Here is a 22,527-nt window from a genome sequence, read left to right as displayed (position 1 = left end):
CTCAAAAGCAGGTCTTCAGACTAAATGTGTTGCGAAGTGATAATGAAACAAATTGTAAGTGCTTTCACAGCCCACTTTATACATGGGTAATTTGTAACAGGAATCAGAGATGCTAATAAAACAAATCATTTACAAAGATAAAAGAAAAAATGAATTTCAAGGACATGCTCATCAAAGGACTCACCAATCACCTCTTAACTTCTCTGTAACGTTACTTGCAAATTCACAGGACTGAAATATCAGTATTTGCATCCAAGTCACAAAATTCAAAGCAATCAAGCATTTTGCATTCCACTGCTGCATAAAAGGAATTAAGAAATAGGGGGATGAAAATAATCCACTGCTTTTGATGTTTATTAGGTTTACAAAAACTGTACATTTTCTTTCTTAAGAAAAAGCATTAACTTAGTACTGGTATCAAATAGACTGAACATTCGTTAACAGGAAAAATATTCTGATTTTTATTTTTGCACGTTATTCTCAAGTACACAATTACAATAATGTCACACATCCCCTATATGATTTTCTTTTTTATGTATTTTACTTTTTTTACAAAGTATACAGAGGGAGGGACATACAATATTTAATAGGATATTTCTACAGAACAATAACTTATATTATGTCCTTGTAAAAATCTGTACCTCTTTAAAACATTTAACTGAAACATCCTTTTTTAGCTTTGCTAATCAAAATTGTTTTAAGAATTGAAACTAGGTTGTAACTAATGTCAGTACATAACAGTGACTACTTCATTTTCTCTTTATACAGACAAACACATTTTATATTCACTTGACCAAACCCTTAAATACCTTTTAAAGGCTTCAATATTGTGCTTTAAAAAGAAAAGAACTGTGTATGGTTCCAGATTATGTAAAGAGAAATACAAAGTGTGTAAAGTGTTGTGTTCCTTATCTTTCAGTTTATTTAAAAAATGTGTTAAGTGGTCCAATCATTTGTATTTTCTGTACTGATTGTAGATGATTTTTTAAGTTTCATAAATTTCAACATTAGGTGTTTTACATTACTTCTGGGGAAAATAATCAATTAGATTTTTTAAGTTCTCACACACAAAAAAAAACAGCTTTCAAGAATAACAGGGCAATAAATTAAATCATAGTTGTGATGTATTTTTTAAAGCACGCTGCGGAGGCTACAAAGGCAAAAGAATTCCCTATGGGATGGAAGGCTAGGGAACCCATGCCTTGGCATTGACTGGCACTGAGGATGGAGTTCATACCAGTCTTAAGAACTTGATTTAGAACTAGACTAAATCAATCTAGCACTTCAGAGGTTTGCCAAACACCAAATATTCAAGACATCTAACCCCAAAAATATAACTTTGAATACAAATCTTGATGACAAAGAGAAAGATGAAAGGTAAAAACCTAACGGCACGAAAGGGATGGAGCACCATAATGAGGCGGCAAGGCAGCTATCGAGTGGGAAGAAATCTCTAAGTCTCCCATGATGTGCCAGACCCATGTGCCAACAGCCAATTCCAGGGACTCTAGAAACTGTTTTCCAAAAGACATCTTAACAAAAATCTTAGCATCCAACTTCTTTTTACAAATTTTGTCAGCGATCAGACCTGTATGTCACAAATTGCCAGCTCTCAAAAACAAAATTCTGAAAGACTTGGTGAGGATCCAAGTGAGGCCTCAGACTGTTCACACACTTGGACCACACCTCTATCATGTAATCCAAGACAAGCGAGTGTTAAGTTTTTTCAAGTTAACTAAGAACTAACAGAGCAGGCTCAATCTGCCAAGTCCAAGTCCTTATTAGCACCCGTTCTCTGGTCCATGGAGCCATCACTCCCTTCCTATCCCTCTCACTTGGTCAAACAAGATTTCTCTCTCCAGCTTCTCAGAGAGAACTGAGGGATTCATGTCTGGATACCCATTAGCTTTTCAGAAAAATATAAAGGCATGGAGTTGAAACTGTATGAAAACATTGTATCTATAAACATCTTAACTTCTATTTTTTTCAATTATTTTTCAATTACCAAAGATATTTAAAAGAAAATACCTTTACTCTTTAAAAATACTAGTGTCCTTATTTTCCTTCTAATTCTTCACCTGAGTAGTCTCTCTGAAGAGCAAGACTTACAAAATGCTCTCTCTTGCATCCCTGGATCTTTCACGTTACTGTAAATTTAATACTTTTCATTATAGATTTTAAACAACTACTACTGGGGGTTGTGTGTATAAGTATGTAAAATAAGCAATACACACAGATACATGTTACATATATATGTGTATATATAGATAGATAGATATAATTCAGGGTACATTTACATATATAAAGTTGCAAAAGATCCTATGAGCCACAAGTTACCCCTAGGAGATTCCAAAATGCAGTCCTCAGTTAAATTCATTTGTAGCACACAACCATTCCAAGACAAAGCAGCACAGATAGAATAATCAAAATACAACAAGATCAAGCAAAAATCTCAACAAGGTTTTCTAAAAGTTTGCTACACTGACAAAAGATGTAAATAGTCTAAAGAAAAAAAATATCTTGTCCACTAAAAAGAAAAAAAAAAAAAGAAAGAAAGTAAAGTAAACACAAACCCAGCCACTGTTCTTTAACTCAGCGATGCCAGGGACACAAAAATTCATATAAAAACTTCCATTGTCATACAGTCTACAAATACTAAGCAAGACAAGTAAATGACTTCCATGTTATGAATCATGAGACCTCACTGTAAAAATCTCCCATTCCATTAGATGTCTCTGACGACTTGTGAGAAATTTGTAAGAGAGAGAAAAAATAAGTCAATATGAATACTTTCAGTTACCAATGCAGAGTTACCATGAGTTAAATGGTCTTACAAGAGTACCATCAAGGTAAGCAAGGTAAATATTTTAAAATAAATATAAAACTTCTAAGATAGAAAACTTCAGTATAGAATCAGGGATTACTTTAGTAAAAGCAACTAACTTGTTGCTGCTTTCCCCCATGTATTAAACAAACTGAATAGAATTCAGAACACACTATTGAACAAAATGTAAAAAAAAAAAAATAATAAAGCCAACTAGAAGCAATAATCCTATTTGTACACAGCATAAATCAATATACAGTATTGTATGTGAACAAGACTGATTGGCTTTTAAATGAACTTTCTGTTTCAAGGCCAGTTCTTCTACAAACATTGATGAAGAGTACTGTTAGGGCAGGCCAACTTCTTTATGATGTCGCATTATGTGCTGGTTCTTTTCCGAGGGTCTTCGGAATCCTTTCTTGCAGTACTCACAGCGGTGAGGATAGTCTTTTGTATGAATGGAGATAACGTGCCGCTTAAAGCCTGAGGCATCTGTAGTGCTATATTCACAGTACTCACACTGATACACTTTCCGGCCACTGTGTGTCTTCATATGCTTTTTAAGCTCACTCTGTTGCCGAAATCCCTTTCTACATCTCTTACACCTAAATGGAAGGTCCTTTGTGTGAACCGAGAGAATATGTCGACTTAGTACAAACGGATCTGCAATCTTAAAGTCACAGTGCCTACACTGGTGCATTTTTTTACCCTTGTGGGCAGCCACATGTTTCTTGAGTTCTGAGGGCCTATGAAAGCCTTTATCGCACATGTCACACTTATGAGGATAGTCCTTTGTGTGAACTGAAATTATGTGTCGCTTCAAATCACTTGAGTTCGAACTCTTGTGGTCGCAATGCAAACACTGGTGTGTTTTGCTCTCTTGATGGATAAGAGCATGTTGTTGCACCTCTTTGGTATCTGAGAAAGTCAGAAGACAAATATCACACTTGAATGGCATCTCTTTACTATGCTTAGTTTTGACGTGTGTTTTCAAGTTAGAAGAGTCTGCAGACCTGTATTCGCAGTACTGGCATTCATACGGCTTCTCCCCAGTATGGATTCGCATGTGCTTTTTTAGCTCTGAGGGGTGACGGAAACCTTTGCCACACTCTACGCAAATGTGAGGAAAATTCTTGCTGTGGACTGCCAAAAGGTGGCGATTCAATAAGCCTTGTTCAGCTGTTTCGTATTCACAGAATTTACACTTGTGCATTTTGTTGGCTCCTTTTTCCTTATGCACCATTTTATGAGTAAACAAAGCCCCAGCATGAGAGAAATGCTTTCCACACTCATCGCACTCTATGGCCTTCTCTGCCTTGCTGGTTAGCTTGTGGCTCTCCAGGTGATTGTGTAAACTTATCTTCTTGTTGGTAGTGTAATCACAGTCAGTACAACGGTACTTCTTCTTGGCAAGGTGTTCAGGATGATTTTTCATGTGCCTTTTCAAGAAACCTCTTGATTTAAACTTCTTCCCACAAATCATGCAAGGGTAGACAGTCAGAGGATGTCCATCTGGGCCAATTATTATTGCTAAGAAAGGAAAGGAGCATAAAGTGACTAAAACATGCTGGCTTTGGTTTCTTCAAAAGTCTGAATGTGTGCTCTGAACACTACAGTCAAGAGCTCCTAATTTGGGCTCTGTCCTAAGCAATGTTTCTTTTAGCATTTCCAATCTAAGAGATACAACAACCTGGCCCTAAGAACTTGGTCTACACTAAACAAACTGCTTCCATTTTAACAAAATCAACTAATAAATATGTAATTTCTACTGAAAAGTAAGTTAGTATTTTCGATCTAGAAATCAGGGGGAATTATTCATATAAAGCTTTTTAGTTAGAACTCCTGCTTTATTAAAAACATTAATTTAAATAAATAAATAAATAAAACATTAATTTATGTTAACTTTAATAAAGCTTAAATATACCTTAGTATGCAAATTATTATATAATAAGCTATATCAAACTCAAGTATTTATCCTGTTGCTCTGTCAATTATGCCCATTTTATGCTGAAATAATCATTCTTTAACTGTATTTTTTCAACAAGTAACACTTGCCAACATGGATACAGGATTCATTTTCACATAATTCAAGTTTTAAACTTTTTCATCCTTGTTTGAGCTATTTTGCATTCATTTTTTAGTCAAGAAAATCATTCATGAATAGCACTGAATTCTGAAAATTGTATTTTAAAATTCAATACACAAAAGCTACATGTTATCTAGCCACTAAATACCACGATACCCCTATGGATGCACACTAGCATTTCCTGAGAGCTTGCGGAGCACGCTGCACCATGGAACTTGCATGCCCTCACCTGTTTGGTACTGCCTGGAATCAGGTCTTCTCCTTTTCTTTGGTTTTTGTTTAGCCAGTCTGCCAAGGCCAGCAGACTCATCTATGTGCAAGAGAGCACTTGCAGTGCCATTCCGGTTTTCAATTCCATCAGAATTATTACCTAACAATGTGTATTTAAAAAAAAAATCATACAGTATTATAAATTATAGACAATTAGGAATCCTTTATTAACTACAACAATGAAAAGCCACGATACTCATGAATGACAGATATACCCCACACTAGGTAATGGAGTTTTATGAGCACATTCATTATATTAGGACCATGGAAATGCCTAGCTTCCAAAACTAAAACACTAGTATTTTCCCCGTGGGTTCCCATGCTGTCTCCCAAGATTTTAAAGTCATAGGTCTGATACAGTTAAGATGAAAAGTTCCAGTCTGAAAGCCTGTCTATTCATACAGTATATTTCCTTGAATGTTCATAAAGAAAATGCCTATTAAAAGTCAGGGCAAATGTTGAGTTTATAATCTTCATGTTTAAATCAAATAATACTTATACACTACTAGCATTTCAGATTTCTGAAACCTAAAACCACAAAATCATGTCCAAAGAGCTGTTCTGTGACTTACCATAAGCGGCTGCCCATGCAATCGGCATGAAAGTTTTCATTTCATTGTCATCTATTTGCTGTTCATGCACTGCAGCTGCAGCTGCAGCTGCAGCATCCTCCTCTCCAACAATCACTTCCATATAAACTTCATCGGCAATTTCAGCAACATCTAAGTAGAAAATTATATGAACTTTTCTGGCCAGCTTTAGAGATATCATAGAAAAAATAGTTTTATTTGAATTCTGCTAATATGCGATTGGGAAGTCCAAACATTACATACCTAGAATACAGCTTTTGTATAATAAACACTCAATGAACGCTTGCTGAATTACTTATTTCTTGGTTTTCACTATAATTTAATTTTAAAGTAGCAAACTTTCTAAACATACATAATGAGCAAGTAACGATTCCCTCAGGACACAGCAGCATAATTTCTAAAATAATGCTACTTATTTTTTCAACTATTAACCATTTAAAAGTGACAGAGAAAAAATTTAGAAACAGATTTTTCTCCCACAGAAAGACCACCTACTTACTTAAATCTTCATCTTCTTGCTGAGAGTCATTAACAGCCATATAAACCATCTTTTCCCTGGGAACACGAATACTATTGTTTGGATCAATTAGTTCAACTCCATGGTCATTCTCTGGCTCACTTTCCACGATGTCTACAGTTCCACCTATTAAGGAAAACAGCAGCTCCAAGATTTTGTCTTAAAATTTCATTTCCACCTTTTCCTTTTTAAAAACATATTCTTCTGATACTATGTTAAAATTATTTTATCTTCAGAAAAGACTTCACATCTTCACAATCTAAATAACTGAAAAACAATCAGACTCAACCAAGCACTGCTCAGCACTGCTCACCTAAGTCATCTTCTCCAGGATCGGCTTTAAAAATGTACACCTTGATGACTTCAGGGCATGCACCTTCCACTTTACAAGGATCAATTTCCGATTCAGTGTCCATGGTCAGTCCAGATGAACCATCATGTTCTATTTTGCTGGCATCATCCACTAAACAAGCAGAAAATACAATCTCAAGTAATAATGCTTAAACAGGAAGTTACTGTTTTTGAGAGTCCTGTTAATAAACATTCTCTCCCTCTCTCTCTGTCTCTCTGGTTTTTTGAGACAGGGTTTCTCTGTATAGTACTGGTTGTCCTAGACTCACTTTGTAGACCAGGCAGTCCTCGAACTCATAGCTATCCACCTGCCTCTGCCTCTCAAGTGCTGGGATTAAAGGCACTGCACCACCACGCCCAGCCCAACAAACATTATCTTTAACTTGATTCACATAGAATTGGGTGATTTTAACCTAGACAAGTAGAAGGGTCAATAAATACACTTCTGAAGACTTCTAAAACTGAAATCAGATATTAAAAGAAGTAGTACTCACAGAGAAAAATGCCTGATAGCCTAGAAACTGTAAGTAAGAGGATATATTTAGCCTTTACTAAACCAGAGGTTAAAGATTTCCTACATTTAAAATCATCTTTTAACATTTAAGGTGAAGGCTTTAAAGGTCTAGTAATAAAATGAAAAAAAGCATGGTCTCCATATGCATATTTTATAAACACTATTTCATGGTTACCATTCTCAGACATAATTTTTTTAATTTATTTATTATTATGTATGTATTTATGTATTATGTATGTGCTCTCCTTGCACATACACCTGCAGGCCAGAAGAGGGCATGAGATCACATTATAGATGGTTGTGAGCCACCATGTGGTTGCTGGGAATTGAACTCATGACCTCTGGAAGAGCAGTCAGTGCTCTTCACCGCTGAGCCATTTCTCCAGCCCCTCTCAAACATAATTTGATGTGAACTATTTTCATCAGAATATTCACTTAAAAATAAAGCATGATTTCCAGAAATGTATACCTCAATAAGATAGAGAATGACAATTCTAGTTCAATCTGCTTAAAATTTATAAAATGCTGGGCTTGTTAATCTTCTTAGCACTAAGAAGTCAAAGACAGACAGATTTCTCTAAGTTTAAGACCAACTTGGTCTACATAGGAGACCTTATACCAAAAAGCCAAAAAACAAGCAAAACCAACAACAAATAAACAATCTTACAAGACGTAAGTAAAAGATATATACAACTTTAATTTGTGACTTTAAGTCAAAGTCCTTGGTAATAAATACAGCAATATATAAACTCAAACACAGTCTGATATGCCCATTTGCCCTCTTTAAAGAAAAGGAGGGGCCATAAGGAAAAGGGAAAAGAGAAACAAAGAAAAGAGATAGAAGGTAGAAGAGCCAACTGTATTTTTAAAAAGCTTTATAGAAGTCAACAGTTAATAACTGGTGTTACGTATGAAAATAAACACAAGAAAAATAGTGTCAAACACACTCTGGATTTGAATAAAAACCAAAAATAGAACTGCCATGTAAGTAACATTATATCACACATTATTTAGGGGCATCTCCAGCAACACAGTAAAGGATAATAAAAACTCAGCACCTAGGACAATTTACCATGAAAAGTTAGACTTATTAATTTAAGTCTATTAAAGAAACATGAGCCAGGTATGATGGCACACATCTTGAATCCCAGCACTCAGAAGGCAGAGGCTGGTGGATCTCTGAGTTTAAGATCAGCCTGGTCTACAGAGTGCATTCCAGGACAGCCAGGCCTACACAGAAAAACCCTGTCTATACATACATACACATACACACACACACACACACACACACACACACCTAAAACAAGGAAGGAAGGACAGAACTCAGAATGCAGTATTAAAAAGTCCCATCATGTTCTCCATCAAGTTCAAAACCTGCATTTACCTGCAAAATTCTTATAAAGAACATAAAATGAGTCAGGCAGTGGTAGTGCACACCTTTAATCCCCACACTTGCAAGGCAGAGGCAGGTGGATCTTTGTGAATTCAAGGCCAGACTGGCATACAAAGTGAGTCAAGGACAGAGAAGGCTACATACAGAGAAACCCTGTCTTGAAAAACCATATATATGTGCCAGTATTTCAAAACCAACAGTAAAAAGGAAGAATAGGGCCAGCAAGATGGTTCTGTGGGTAAAAGTACTTGCCTCCAAGCCTGAAGATCAGAGTTTGATCTGTGGAACTAATATTGTGGAAGAAAAGAACCAACTCCCCACTAAAGTAGCCCTCTGACTTCCACATGAATGCCACAGTATGCGCTTGCCCAAACATACACACACGTAGATCCAGATATACAGATACATAAAACAGCAAATGTTTTTAAAAGGCAAGAATATACTGACAACTTGTCAACCTGATTTCTGACTCATCTAGAATTAGGACCACAGTTTTCTTTTTAATCTTTAAAAATGATCTATTTAATAAAATATAAAAGTCAAGTGTAGTGGTACCTGGCTTTAATCCAAGCACTCAGGAGGCAAAGGCAGGCTGAACTCTTTATGTTCCAGGCCAGTCTGGTCTACAGAACAAGTTCCAGGACAGCCAAAGAAATCCCCATGTCAAAAAACAAACAAACAAAAAGCTAGCCAGGGCTATACATGAGAACTTGTCTCAAAAACAAATAAAAGACATGTTTATGTTTATCTTATTTGTTGATAAATTATTTTACTTTTCCTTGAATAATTTAAACTGAAAATGAAGGTGTCTCATGGAGAAAAGGCAAATGCCTGTTTATTCATATTATAAGAGAAGCTTGGCTCTCTAATGCAATCTTTAATAATATAAGTTCATATAGAACATGAAAGGTCAGCATCTGAAATGATAGTGCCTCACTGTACAGAAAAAAAAAAAAGCTATCTCATTCGGGCTGAATGAGAGGAACACTTACTTCATTCAGGTAAAGGACAAGCTATGAACACAGGCACAGAGACAAGAAACCGTATGGAAGGGATTAAGCGTAAAGTGTGTCACAAGGCATGCTGGGGAATACAGCCAACTGCTAAACTGAAGCAGATCACAAAGTGCCTCCTGCACCTGGCAGAAAGGCTGAGACTTGATCCTGGAAAGCTGGAGGTTTCTCAGTCGGGACAGACATCATAATCTCTTGGGGAACTTGAGGGTGGGGGCGAGTCTCTAGCCAAGCAGTTCTACATAATCCCAATGTAGGTAGATGGAGCCTAGAAAGTGAGACTAGGAGACAAATTGATTTAGAGGGACCCTAAAGCCCTAACCCTGACCAAAGGCATGAGAGCATCCACTGTGAGTCACAGGAGAACTTTAAGCAATGATGAGACCAGATGTCTATTGCTATACCATCTTGCTGGCCTTGAAAATGTTGATGGGCAGAAATGGATCAAGACTCAAAGCAAGGAAAGCATTTATGAGTCTGCTGCAGTAGATGGCAGGTGACAGATGACGAGGCCTTAAAAGTCTGTGCTTGGGGGAGGGGCTGGAGAGATGGCTCAGTGGTTAAGAGCACTGGCTGCTCTTCCAGAGGTCCTGAGTTCAATTCCCAGCAACTACATGGTGGGTCACAGCCAACTATAATATGATCTGATGCCCTCTTATGGTATGCAGGTGTACATGCAGACAGAGCACTCATTTACATAAAAAAAATCTAAACTTTTTTTTAAAGTCTGTGCTAAACTATCAAGATGGCTCAGCAGGTAAAAGTGCTTGCCACTAAGTCTGATTTTGATCCATGATGGAAAGAGAGAACCAATTACTCCAAGTGTCCTCATATTGTGGTACATGTGTACACACACACACACACACACACAGAGAGAGAGAGAGAGAGAGAGAGAGAGAGAGAGAGAGAGAGAGAGAGAGAGAGAGAGAATGAATTTCAAAACCAAAAGCATGTGCCAACACACTCAGCAGTGAATGGTTTAATTACTTTAAGATCATAAGAATTTAAATATTCTGGCAGGATGGTGGTCCTTGACTTTAATCTCAGCACTTGGGAGGCAGAGGTGGATCTCTGAGTTTAAGGCCAGCTTTGTCTACAGAATGAATTTGAGGAGAGCAAGGAGCTACAAAGAGAAACTGTTTTAAAAATATATTTTAAATAGTCTCATAATCTAGATAACTGAACCAACTGTCATTTTCAAATTTCAAACACTGGGTAGCACCAGAAATCTCACCTATCTATGAAGAGTCCAGAATACATGGGGATCATCATCATCGGAGCACTCATTTTTAAATAGTTCAATATTGATGGATGAAGTTGGCCTAAACTTTGAGTAAAGTTTTATAAACTGGTCCCAAGCCACTAATCCTAGCCTCCAGAAAGCTGAGGCTACATATTGCAAAACTCTGCCTCAAAAAGCAAAAGCAAAACAACAACAAAAATATGGGCTAGAAAAATCAGCCCAGTAGTTAAGAGCAATCGCAGCTCTTACACAAGATACAAGTTCGACTCCCAGCACCCGCATAAGGCACCTCACAGCTGCGTAACACTAGCTCCAGAGAATCCAACACTCTCTTCTAGCCTTCTAGAACACACAGGTGACATACACAAACACAGATGAACAGATATATACACACAAAAAAGTTAAATAAAATCTTTTTTAAAAACCCAAACAAACAACAAAAACCCACCTGATCTAAACAGTACTAAAAAGTTAAAATGTCCTTCGGGTTGCAAAGAGCAGGGCCCAACTTGCTGTTTTCACATGTTAGTTTGTCAGTCAGGACCCTTATAAAACCTTCAATGGCTGGAAAATCTAAACATCTTAGAACATGCAAAATGTCATACACTTACTTATAATTCAGAGTTTTAAAAACCTGTTCACTCTCATAAATCTATGGGAAAAGGTATTTCAAATACACTGTCGTCCTTGATAACAGAGCTGTTCTATTAATACACAGAAGTGGAATTCACCTTCAGATTTTCACCTTGAGAAGTTATCCCATCTCAACCTGTGAAATTATTCTGAATAAAAAATATTAGAGACTTTAAATAACTCTTTGATGGTTGGTCCTGTTAAGTACTCAGAATTTCACCATAATTTTAAAGCTACTATTAAAAATGAATTTCTAAAAACAGACAAAGAAAGCTTCAATAAAAATTGAGTCATCATATGTATGATTTCTGCATAAGTGTCTTCTTCTGCAGTCATGAAGAACTAGTACATCAGAACAAGGCTTCTCCAAAAGAGAAGTGCAGAATTTTTTGAAATTAAAATTACTTCTAATAATAACTACAATTTGCATTGCATTTTTGCAATTTCCTTCATGTTTCTACGTAAGTCTTTTACTTCATTTCCCAGATTAAAATAAAACAAAGACTCTGGGATGGTATGTAAATTGATCAAAAGTCAATTAGCTAGTGAAAGACTGGGGAAAGTGCAAGAACATGCCTATCTTTAGAACCTACATCTTTATCTTTATCTCCTAGTTTTTATAAAAAGATATGTTTAGGGTCTAAAATTCTGTATTAAAACAATTATCAATAATCCCAAGCCACCCAGGAATTCTCTCATGTTAGTAACTTTTTTGTACTTTTTCTATTCTGAAAAGTGAAACTAGCAAGCCTCATAAAATCATCTTCCTACCTTACCCAGCATTTGAGGGGAAAACTGAAGTTAAATTTTTGTTTAACAATCTCATTAGAAGTCAGGCCTGGCGGCACACGCCTTTAATCTCAGCACTTCGGAGGCAGAGGCAGGCAGATCACTATGAGTTCGAGGCCAGCCGGGTCTACAAAGTGAGTCTAGGACAGCCAAGGCTACACAGGGAAACCCTGTCTCAGAGAGAGAGAGAGAGAGAGAGAGAGAGAGAGAGAGAGAGAGAGAGAGAGAGAGAGAGAGAGAGAGAGAGAGAAATAGAGAGAGAGAGAAATAGAGAGAGAGAGAAATAGATTTTAAGTTTTATCAACACAAAGAAAAGAAATATGTAAAAGCAATGTTTGTTGGTTCAATGTAACCATTCCACACAGTTCCTCTATTCATTTACTACAAAACCTTAGCCAATCTTAAAGGTTTGAAGTCAATATGTTTTATGTTAAAATATCACTTTATGAACTATCTTTGCTGGAAGGTAGAAACCAAGAAAACACTAACAATTTTCCAACTCATTATAAATGGCTTGATTCCAAAAGTGGATTGTTTAATACAATCTTTACTTTGATGAGAAAAGAGGTGATACTGAGAAAAAGTTCAAAAATGCCTGTACAATAGAGAACACAAAAGATACAAACAAAAGTCACTATTTCTACATCTAATTTTAAAACAACCTAACTACTTCATTATAGCAAAATTACACAGTAACATGAACAAAGATACCTGTTTAAATTAAATGTACCTTTGCTTTCTTTGAGCTCATATCTTTTAACTAGAATGGAATAAATATCACATTAAAATATATTTAATATATATAAAAATATTGAAATACACCAAGATACGCTAAAACAAGTTTATTTCTGTCCATATTTATTTTTTTGGGACCATTAAAACTGACCTGAATCAGAACCCCAGGACCTAAAAGAAAGATAAATATAAATAAGATTTTTTAAAAGTCTGGATTCTACAATACTACAGTTGATATACTGGTGTCAATCACTACTAAACCTATCTCTACACATTTAAATCAGTCTTCTAGAGGAGTGAGCTTTCTAAAAGAGCAATAAAGGCAAAAACCAATGTACAGGTAAAGGTAAAGCCATCCTCCTTAACAAGCACTTAGAAAGCTAGAAGGTGGAAGCCAGAGAACGCACAAAGAAGCCAGAGTGCTGTCTCCTTCATAATCTGGGAAGAAGCCAACTATTTCCTCTACCCTTGGTGCTGGGATGTCTAGTCTTGTTACAGAAAATCTGGCACTGATATTTAAAAACAGCATTTTGAGCCAAGATGACTTAATGGGCAAAGACTGCCACCAAGGCTGACAATCTATTTTCCCTCCTTGGAACCTGCACAGTAGGAAAGAACAGACTTCTAGAAGATGTCCTCTGACCTCTATACATGTACTATGGCACAAGCATACATGTGTTTATGTATATACACACAAATATAAATAAATAAAATTAATTTTAAAAATAAAATAAAGGGGCTGGCTCAGCAATTAGGAGTACTTAGCTGGGCGGGGTGGTACATGCCCTCTAATCCCAGCACTTGAAGCGCAGAGGCAGGAGGATCACTGTGAGTTCAAGGCCAGCCTGGTCTACAGAGTGAGTCCAGGATAACAATGGCTACACAGAGAAACCCTGTCTTGGAAAAAAAAAGAGTACTTAGTACTTACTGCTCTCAAAAAGAATGCAGGTTCAGTTCCCAGCTTGCTAACCACCACCCACAGTTCCAGTGCCAGGAGACTGACTACTTCTGACCACAGTGGGTACACAGCACACACATGGTGCACATATGTACATGCAGACAAAACACACAAAAATAAAAATAAATAAAAAACCTTTAAAATAAAATAAAAACCCAATTTTTATACTAGAACATCTTACTAATATATTTAAGTCTCTTCACTCTTGACTGGCCGTTCAATTCAGTTCCATCATCGACATCCACCTAAGCTTCCTATAGCAGAAGCTCACCGTCCCCATCAACCCTTTATCACTATCCTTTGACTTTCTGCCCAACCTCGTGTTTATTCTGTCTTGGTAGATGAAGATGCTTCACAGAGAAAATAGCTATGACATTCAAACATTCCTCAAACTGTCTCCAGAGAGGGTCCTCATTCTTACTAACATTTCCTCTCCCCACCTAGGACATAACTAACAACCATTCACCGTAACCATAACATCAGTCCCGTGCTCTTCTTTGCATCTTACTCCACCTATTAGCCTTCCTTTCTCTATCGTCAGAGCTGTCTAGAGGTTTGTCCCTGTACAGTAGCATGTCGAGATACATTCAACCAGTTCACCAACCAGCAAAAGCCATACTACTGTCTCCTGTCCCTTGACTAACCATAATGGCTTACACAATGTTTTTCACCCTAATTTCACTTTCATTGATTTCTCAGCCCATTATAGTTCATGCCTTCCATCACCTATCCATTCACTCATGTTTTATTGAAAATAATCAAAATACCAACAATACCCTTATCTTTCTTCTCAGTGGCTGACACTTTTAAGAAATTCTCTGTATCCTTTATAGGGCTGAAAAGACTTTCAAAGTTTATCACTTTGTCTTTTGCAAACTTCTCTTTTCATTTTACCTCTCTAGCTTCATCTATTTTCCTGCAATTATTTTTTTAGCTGAAAAAAAGTGCCACTATGTATCTACCACTTTTCTTTATCCATTCACCTACTTGTAGACATCTAACTGGTTTTATTTCTCAGCTACTGTTATTGTATTGCAGCAGTAATCTTGGCCATGTAGGTTTCTCTGTGGTATACTAACTCACGAGCCCCCAGAAGTGGTATTGCTGAGTCATATATTAGGTTCTATTACATTTTTGAGGAATCTCCATACTGAGTCCATAGTAACTGCACCCTGCAAGCACTCTCTGGAAAATACCAATCATTCCCACGTGAGATACTTCCTATAGTCTATTACCTCACTAATTTCCTTTCTCTCCAAAACCACAAATTTGCCTTTTTAACTACCAAGAAAGAACCACCATCAGACTGTCTCCCACAAGCAAGCATCTCAAATTTTTAGCAGATTCTAAATAATTTTACCCACCAAGTGTACTCCTTTTCTTGAATGATTATCATAACCCAATTTTCCAAACTAGAAATCTGAGGGTGAAGCACCAGTCATCTTTGCATTTTCTTTCTTCATCAAAGTCCCACCTATCTTATTCTAAGATTAACTCTCATCCATTTTACTTTCTAATCTCTTGAGTCCAACTCTCCTCAATCCTCTTTACTATCCAGGTCTCTGGGGGTATTTATTTTTGTTATTTTGCTTTTGAGGCAGGTCATACTGGCCCTAGAACCCAATATCACCACACTTCAACTTGCGGTACTCTTTCTCATGCATGAACCACAATACTACTACTGTCTATCACTAACTTCTAGTTCACCTATTCTTAATCTCTACTGCTACAAGGATTATCTTACAAAATAAATTGAAAATTGAAATAAGTCACATCTCATATTCCCTTGCAGACCAGCAAAAACTTAAAAAGGAAAACAGATAATCTCATAACACAGGAGGGCTTACAATAAGCAAAACATTAAGGTAATATAACCAAACTTATAAATGTAGATAATTTATTGTGTGTGTGTGTGTGTGTGTGTGTGTGTGTGTGTGTGTGTGTGTGTGTTTAGGGGATACGTGAAGAAGAGAGGGAAACTTTTTTGGGACTAAGTTCTCTCCTTCCACTGTGGCTGGCTCCAGGGACTGACTACGTAGCAATACATGAGCACTTTTACCTGCTGCGCCATCTCATGGGGATCCCTCTTTTGATCCAGTAATTCTGTTTCTGGAACTTCATTACAATGAACAAAGTACATAGAGATTTCAGCACAATCTTACATTTCTACCCTTTCTAGGAAAAGCCAGGACAGAAACTACACATGAACAAATACAAGGACAAAGAAACATAGGTACCATTTTTATAAATGTGTGTGATGTACATGTGTTCATGTGTGGGTGTGTAAATGCATGATGTGTATGCACATGCATGTGGAGACCCAAAGTTGACCTTTGATTGCTATCTACTTATTTATTGCTGCACCTGGAGCTCATTCAGTCCCACTAGCCCAGCTTGCCTTCACCTCTTGTCTACTAACATCACTGAGGTGCCTACCTCCATGCCCACATTTACATGACAAGCACTTAATCCAAGGGGCATCTTCTCAATCCCCCAATCCTTTGTAAAACATGTCTTCCACTAACCCATATCCTTCCTTCATCTTGTCAAACTAAAATTCAACCTTGACCAAGGTTGGCTACTCAGTCACAACTCTGCATCACTCTGTAACCTCCCTCTTATAGTACACTATAAGCCCTTCCCTCTAGGAGCAATGGCTTTCTCTATGCATTTAGGACTTATCAGTAACTGAACCACCTACAGCAATGCAAAAACAGGTAAGCCCCATAAATACATACTAAATGAAGGGGTTTTTTTTTCCTTCTTTTTTACAAAGACCATTTATTTCAACAGTTCTATCACAACTTGTTGCGGCCCAGGCTTACTTCAATCCTGTACAAGTCCTGTTTTCTCAGCTTCTTGAGTGCTGAGATTACAGGTATGCATGCGCCACCACATCTGGTTAGATAACCTCAATGACTTGTAGATGACAGCCTATAAAATGTTCGTAGACTTTAATGTAAGGTATACAAATTCCATGTATGAAAACAACTAGGCAAGTTTATAAATTACGTATGAGTCATTATCTACTGAAGTTTGATGCCTTAAGGACTATGATTTTATTGGGTTAGAACTGTGCTCTATCCAATCTAGAATTTCATTTCTAAAAGTAGTACCAAGAAATATGTTATAAGAAGACACTGCAGTGCGCAGTGACAGAGCACACCTTTAATCCCAGCACTTTGGAAGCAGAGGCAGATGGGTCTCTATGAGTTCAAGACCAGCTTGACCTATAAAGTGAGTCCAGCACAGCCAAGGCTATATAGAGAAATCCTGTTTAAAAAAAAGACACAGCTATTCTCCCAGACTCCAACTTAAAACACTTGGAGGTATGTCCCCAAAACACCTGAGTTTGCAGCAGTGCTCTAATAAACTCATCATGCTTAAAATCATGTTTTAGTACCGTACTCCTTCCCACTCTATAAACAGTATTTTACATATAATCAAAGCAGATAATTATTCCTGTACATCCAAGAACGTAAGTTCATACTTTCAGTTTTCTCTACCCAGTAGTTTGTTTCCCGTACCTATAAGCATACAAGAATATAAGTAGTTTTGTCATATATTTTTTTTCAAGTTGTGGGAGGAAGTTCCTAACACTAATAGAGACTGGAAACAGCCACATCACACCCTTCGTGATTTCACAAAGTTATAGACTATCTTTCAATAACTGAAGAAACCAACTCTTTCTAACACACTTTTATCTAAGAAACAAGTCAACAATCTCACTTTTCTTTACTTTCAGTTATCTTACAGACTCCAAACTAAAATCTCATTTACAAAGATTTATTTTGTTTTGTTTTGTTTGAAACAGGGTCTAACTATGTGGCCTTAGCTATCCTGAAACTCACTACATAGAGCAGGCTGGCTTCAAACTCAGAGAGATCAGCCTGCCTCTGCTTCCCAAGTGCTGGGATTAAAAGTGTGTGTCACCATACCTGGACAAGGTATTTTTATACATTTAATTTTAATGAATATTTAAGTAAGAAAATTTTATGCCTGGCTAGATAAGCAGCTTTCAAAAGCATCTGTGACAAACAGGATACCCCAAGACTTACAGGAAATCATAAGGTAATCCTCACAGTTATTCTTTTCTTCATCTTGCTGGCTCACAGGGATCCCGTTGGCATCTATGACTGCTTCAGAGGCACAATCTGCTACCAATACTTCTTCTGAAACAACATCGGCGGTCAAAGGATCAGTGACGATTTCTGCTTCTACTACACTATCATGAACCACATGTTCAACATGACCAACATCAGACACATGTATAGATTCACTTGTCAAGACATGTTCAGGCATAGACATTGAGGCTGAAGTAATGTCAGAAGCTAGAACATCATCTGGAACTGTGCAATGTGTTAAAGAAACTTCTTCGGTTACATCTGAGTCGAGCACTTGCTCAGGGATGATGACTGTTTCGGATACGTCTGCTTCATCCATAATATCTGGACATTGGACATCTTCTATAACAACATCCTCAATAACATCTTGGATTACAACCGAGTCAGGATCATCAGGAACAAAATTATGCACGGTTATGTCTGAATCCACAACATCTGACACAAAAACCGTTTCTTGTACTTCCACAACAATTTGATCACCATCCATGTGAGTAGCACCAGCTCCTGAAAAAGAAACAAACTCATATATTAGGGTGGTGGCTTGAATAAGAATGGCCCCTATAGGCTCATGTATATGAATGTTTAGTCACCGGGGAGTGGAACTGTTTGAAAGGATTAGAGGTATAGAATTGTTGTGAGTTACTAGGGGTGGGCTTTGAGGTTTCAAAGTCCCATGCCCAGACCAGTCTCTCTCAGTCAGTCTCTGCCTAAGCATCAGGATATAGCTCTCAGCTACTACTGCAGTGCCTGCCTGCATGTTGCCATGCTCCCCACCGTGATAACAGACTAAACCTCTGAAACTGTAAGCAAGGCCCCAATTATATACGTTTTCTTATAAAAGCTGTCTTGGTCATGATGTCTCTCCACAGCAATAGAACAGTGGCTACAATGAGCAAATAAAATCATAAAATCACAAACTTCAGAACTAAATGAACATTTCTTTTTTCTTTTTTAAATTTAATTAATTTATTCAGATTATAACTCAATTGCTATCCCATCACTTGTATCCTCCCATTCCTCCCTCCCTCCCACTTTCACCCTATTCCCCTCCCCTAGGCCTATGACAGAGGGGGACTCCTCCCCCACTATATGGTCATAGGCTATCAAGTCTCATCTTGGTAGCCTGCTTATTCTTTCTTTGAGTGCCACCAGGGCTCCCCACCAAGGAGAGGTGGAATATTTCAATCAGCAAAATTATTATTCAATTTCTCCCCAAAATACTACAGTAGCTGCTCAGTTTTCTCAAACATTTAGATTCCCTTGAACCTTTTTTTTTTTTTTTTTTTTTTTTTTTGCATTTTTTGAGACAGAGTTTCTCTGTGTAGCCCTGGCTGTCCTGGATTTGCTTTGTAAACCAGGCCCAACTCAGAGATCCTTCTGCCTCTGTTTCTTGGATGCTGGAATTAAAGGCATGAGCCACTACATACCCAGATCTTGAAACTTTTTTTTTTTTTTTTTGGTTTTTCGAGACAGGGTTTCTCGACAGCCTTGGCTGTCCTAGACTCGCTTTGTAGACCAGGCTGGCCTTGAACTCACAGCGATCTGCCTGCCTCCGCCTCCCAAGTGCTGGGATGAAAGGCATGTGCCACCACACCCAGCACTTGAAATTATTTTTATATAAATTAGAGAGACACTTTTTGGGAGACAAGTATTCATCCCAAACCAAGAGATAAGGAAAAACTATAATAATACAATTGAGACAAAGAAAAATATTCCTGACAGTAAGATTCTGGGCATACTAAAACTCAGTTACTTAAGGCATGGTTATAAAAATTAAGTTATGTAACTACAGGTGGCAAATGGATCAGTTTTCTTTATTTTATGTGTTTTTCATGTCAATTTTGTTCTTGTTCTAGCTCCCTTCCCTGAACTTATATTTTTTTCTTATTTTCATTTTTCCCATGAATTTCTCTGACTCCTTCCCCCCAAACTCCAACCCGACTTCCTTCACATCCTCCTTTTGTTCTAGTAGCTCCAGCATTCTCCACTTATGACTAGAATTTTAGAATTCAACCTCTATTCTGAGACCTAAGAGGATGAGGACATAAATGAAAAGAAGGATAGAAGAAAGAAAAGTTGGTTGAGGTGATCTGTCTCTGTGGACAGAGAGTAAACAGAGGGTAAAGGTAGACAGAAGAAGCAACCTCCTCAACTTCACCAGAGTACTGGAGTTATTTAGCCTCCTGCCTGCCCTCACTCTCAAAAGCAGCAACTCACAATACAAGAAACTCTACTAGAGTTCATTTTAGGTAAAGGAGTGACAGGAGATGAAATCAATTTTTGTCCAAAGACATTAAATGACTTAACCAAGATCATAGTTTGCACAGCATACAGTGCTTAGTAAATACTGCTCTCAACAAATGCTACAAATGGAACAAATTATACATCCTATGAGAAACACAAAACAAATCCAGTATCTTGACTGCCCATTCTGAGAACAGCAAAGAAAGTTTTACAAGTCTCACTTTAAAAAAAACAAACAAAAACCCTCTTTAGTAGATCAATGCTTCTGGTTCTTTCTCAGACCAAGCAGGTACCTAATTCAGTCACTATATCCGTGGCTAAACAAATACTCAAAATAAGTAAGTAAGTAAATAAATAAAATAAATAAATACAGCCAGGAGGAGGTGGTGACACACACCTTTTTTTCCTAACACTCAGGAGGCAAAGGCAAATGGATCTCTGTGAGTTCAAAGCCAGAGCTGTTCTAGGACAGTCAGGGCTACACAAAAAGAAACCTGTCTCGAAAAAAACAACCAACCAAACAAGCAAAAAGCATAAATCACAGATGAGGGGGTTAACACTTAATAGTTTTGTGACCTTGGGCAAGTCATTTAACCTCTGAGTTTCTGTGTCCTCATCAGTGCCTGCCATGCACTTCACAAGTCTGTGAAGATCAAATGGGAATATATGGGAAGTGTTCTGAAAAATCGACAGCTTTCATTATTATCATGACATAAAGTGGAGGCCTGACAGATTTAAGTGACTTGCTAAGATAAACAAATACCTTAAGTATTAATCAGGACTGAAATGAAACAGTTTTTCACTGTACCACTTAGTAAATTAGCTAGATTTCCATTCACAAATAAGAGCAAATACACACTGTGTATTTTTCTCCTTAGTTTCTCTTCCAAGAGCAATAATATTTCATGTTCTAATAAAGAATTATAAACTGTGCATTTATTATCAAAATGAAATCACCAAACATGAAAAGCTATTCTATGAAAAATGTATGCCCTCTTCTACTACATTTTTAACTTTCTGATAAAGTCATTTAATATACTACAACTTGATCATTTAAAGACCAGTGGGAAATTAGTTAGCCCTTTCTCTCATACTGTACTCTGGGCAGTGAAGCAAAACTGTCTTCCTGAAGCAAGACTATTTAAGGGAACCTATGAGAAGGTATAAAAGTAGGACAGTATCAGGATGTCGAAGACCTTGGTTTTATACTTTATCCTTTGGGTGACAGAGAACAAATATATCACATAATCTACATGTGAGTTAAATATTCTGATTATAGTGGGCTGGATTAAAGAAATTCTGGGTAAGGAATAAATGTTACTGCCAACTACAAATGAGACAAGAAACTGTATGTGGCAGGAGGAAAATCAAGTGGAGCAGATCTAATCAAGGAATGTTTTTTCAAGGAGACAAAGAACAGAACTCAGTGGGATAACTGAGCAAAAAGATAACAGTATCATAGGAACAGATCCAAGTCTAAACATGAAATCCATTTCTTTCATATGCACCTTACATACATAGCCTAAAGGTCATTTTACACCGTACTTTTCATATGCACATGATTTTACTGCAAACCATAACATTAAGTGAGGTATGGAATTTTCTTTAACTTGTGGTGTCATGTCAGCACTCTTAAGTGTTGGATTTTGGAGCATTTGGAATTTTTGGATTCAGGATACTCAACTTGTACTGACAAGAGTATTAAAAGTCGGCTATAAGGAAGCCACTTTTTAAAGAAGGGGGATGATAATGTGCTCACTTTCATATTTGTAGATTTTGAAATCCAAGCATGACTAACAATGTGAAAGTTTAAAAATTGGACCCATAATGACCTCCCAGTTTGGTAGGTGAAAAGTACAACAATCCAAGTCATTATACCTGCTGCATCAAAAAATGAGTTTGGTGCTTGTGGCTGTAATTCAAGTCCATCTTCATCCATGGCCTTTAATTCTCAGTCACACCACCTAAATCAAAGGGGAAAGTGAAGCCAGTATTAGTTTGGTTATCCTTTTTAAAAAAAACTTATATAACTCAAGTTATACAACAGATGAACAACTATCTAACATATAAACATATTAATCAAAAAGATCACCTTTATCCAGGCTCATTTTAAATTGAGAAACATTGACAGGTATACACCTATAATCACAGCATTTGGGAAGCTGGACAGGAGAACTCACACGTTCAAGATCAATCTGGGCTACAAAGAGGCTTTCAAATCAGTCTCAGCTACATAGTATGAC

At 37.1% G+C, this 22,527-nt stretch overlaps 1 protein-coding gene across 6 annotated transcripts in view; it reads right to left on the bottom strand.

Moving 5' to 3' along the window:
- Nucleotides 1-327: 327 nt before the first annotated feature.
- Nucleotides 328-22,527, bottom strand: part of ZFX (zinc finger protein X-linked) — a 46,512-nt gene continuing 24,312 nt past the window's right edge. For all 6 annotated transcript variants that reach the window (XM_084789340.1, XM_084789339.1, XM_084789343.1 and 3 more), the window contains 7 exons: nucleotides 22,163-22,248; nucleotides 17,975-18,544; nucleotides 6,601-6,750; nucleotides 6,270-6,413; nucleotides 5,753-5,902; nucleotides 5,140-5,280; nucleotides 328-4,354 (listed from right to left, as the gene is read on the bottom strand). In XM_084789340.1, coding sequence (XP_084645466.1) covers nucleotides 3,171-4,354; nucleotides 5,140-5,280; nucleotides 5,753-5,902; nucleotides 6,270-6,413; nucleotides 6,601-6,750; nucleotides 17,975-18,544; nucleotides 22,163-22,223 — 2,400 coding nt within the window. In that variant the 5' untranslated portion in view covers nucleotides 22,224-22,248 and the 3' untranslated portion in view covers nucleotides 328-3,170. The remainder of the gene's footprint in view (nucleotides 4,355-5,139; nucleotides 5,281-5,752; nucleotides 5,903-6,269; nucleotides 6,414-6,600; nucleotides 6,751-17,974; nucleotides 18,545-22,162; nucleotides 22,249-22,527) is intronic.

The sequence above is a fragment of the Acomys minous genome, assembly GCF_964271855.1.
Source record: "Acomys minous genome assembly, chromosome: 7".
Taxonomy (NCBI): domain Eukaryota; kingdom Metazoa; phylum Chordata; class Mammalia; order Rodentia; family Muridae; genus Acomys; species Acomys minous.
Note: the sequence above shows the minus strand (reverse complement) of the source record. Positions and strands in the feature narration are given on the sequence as shown.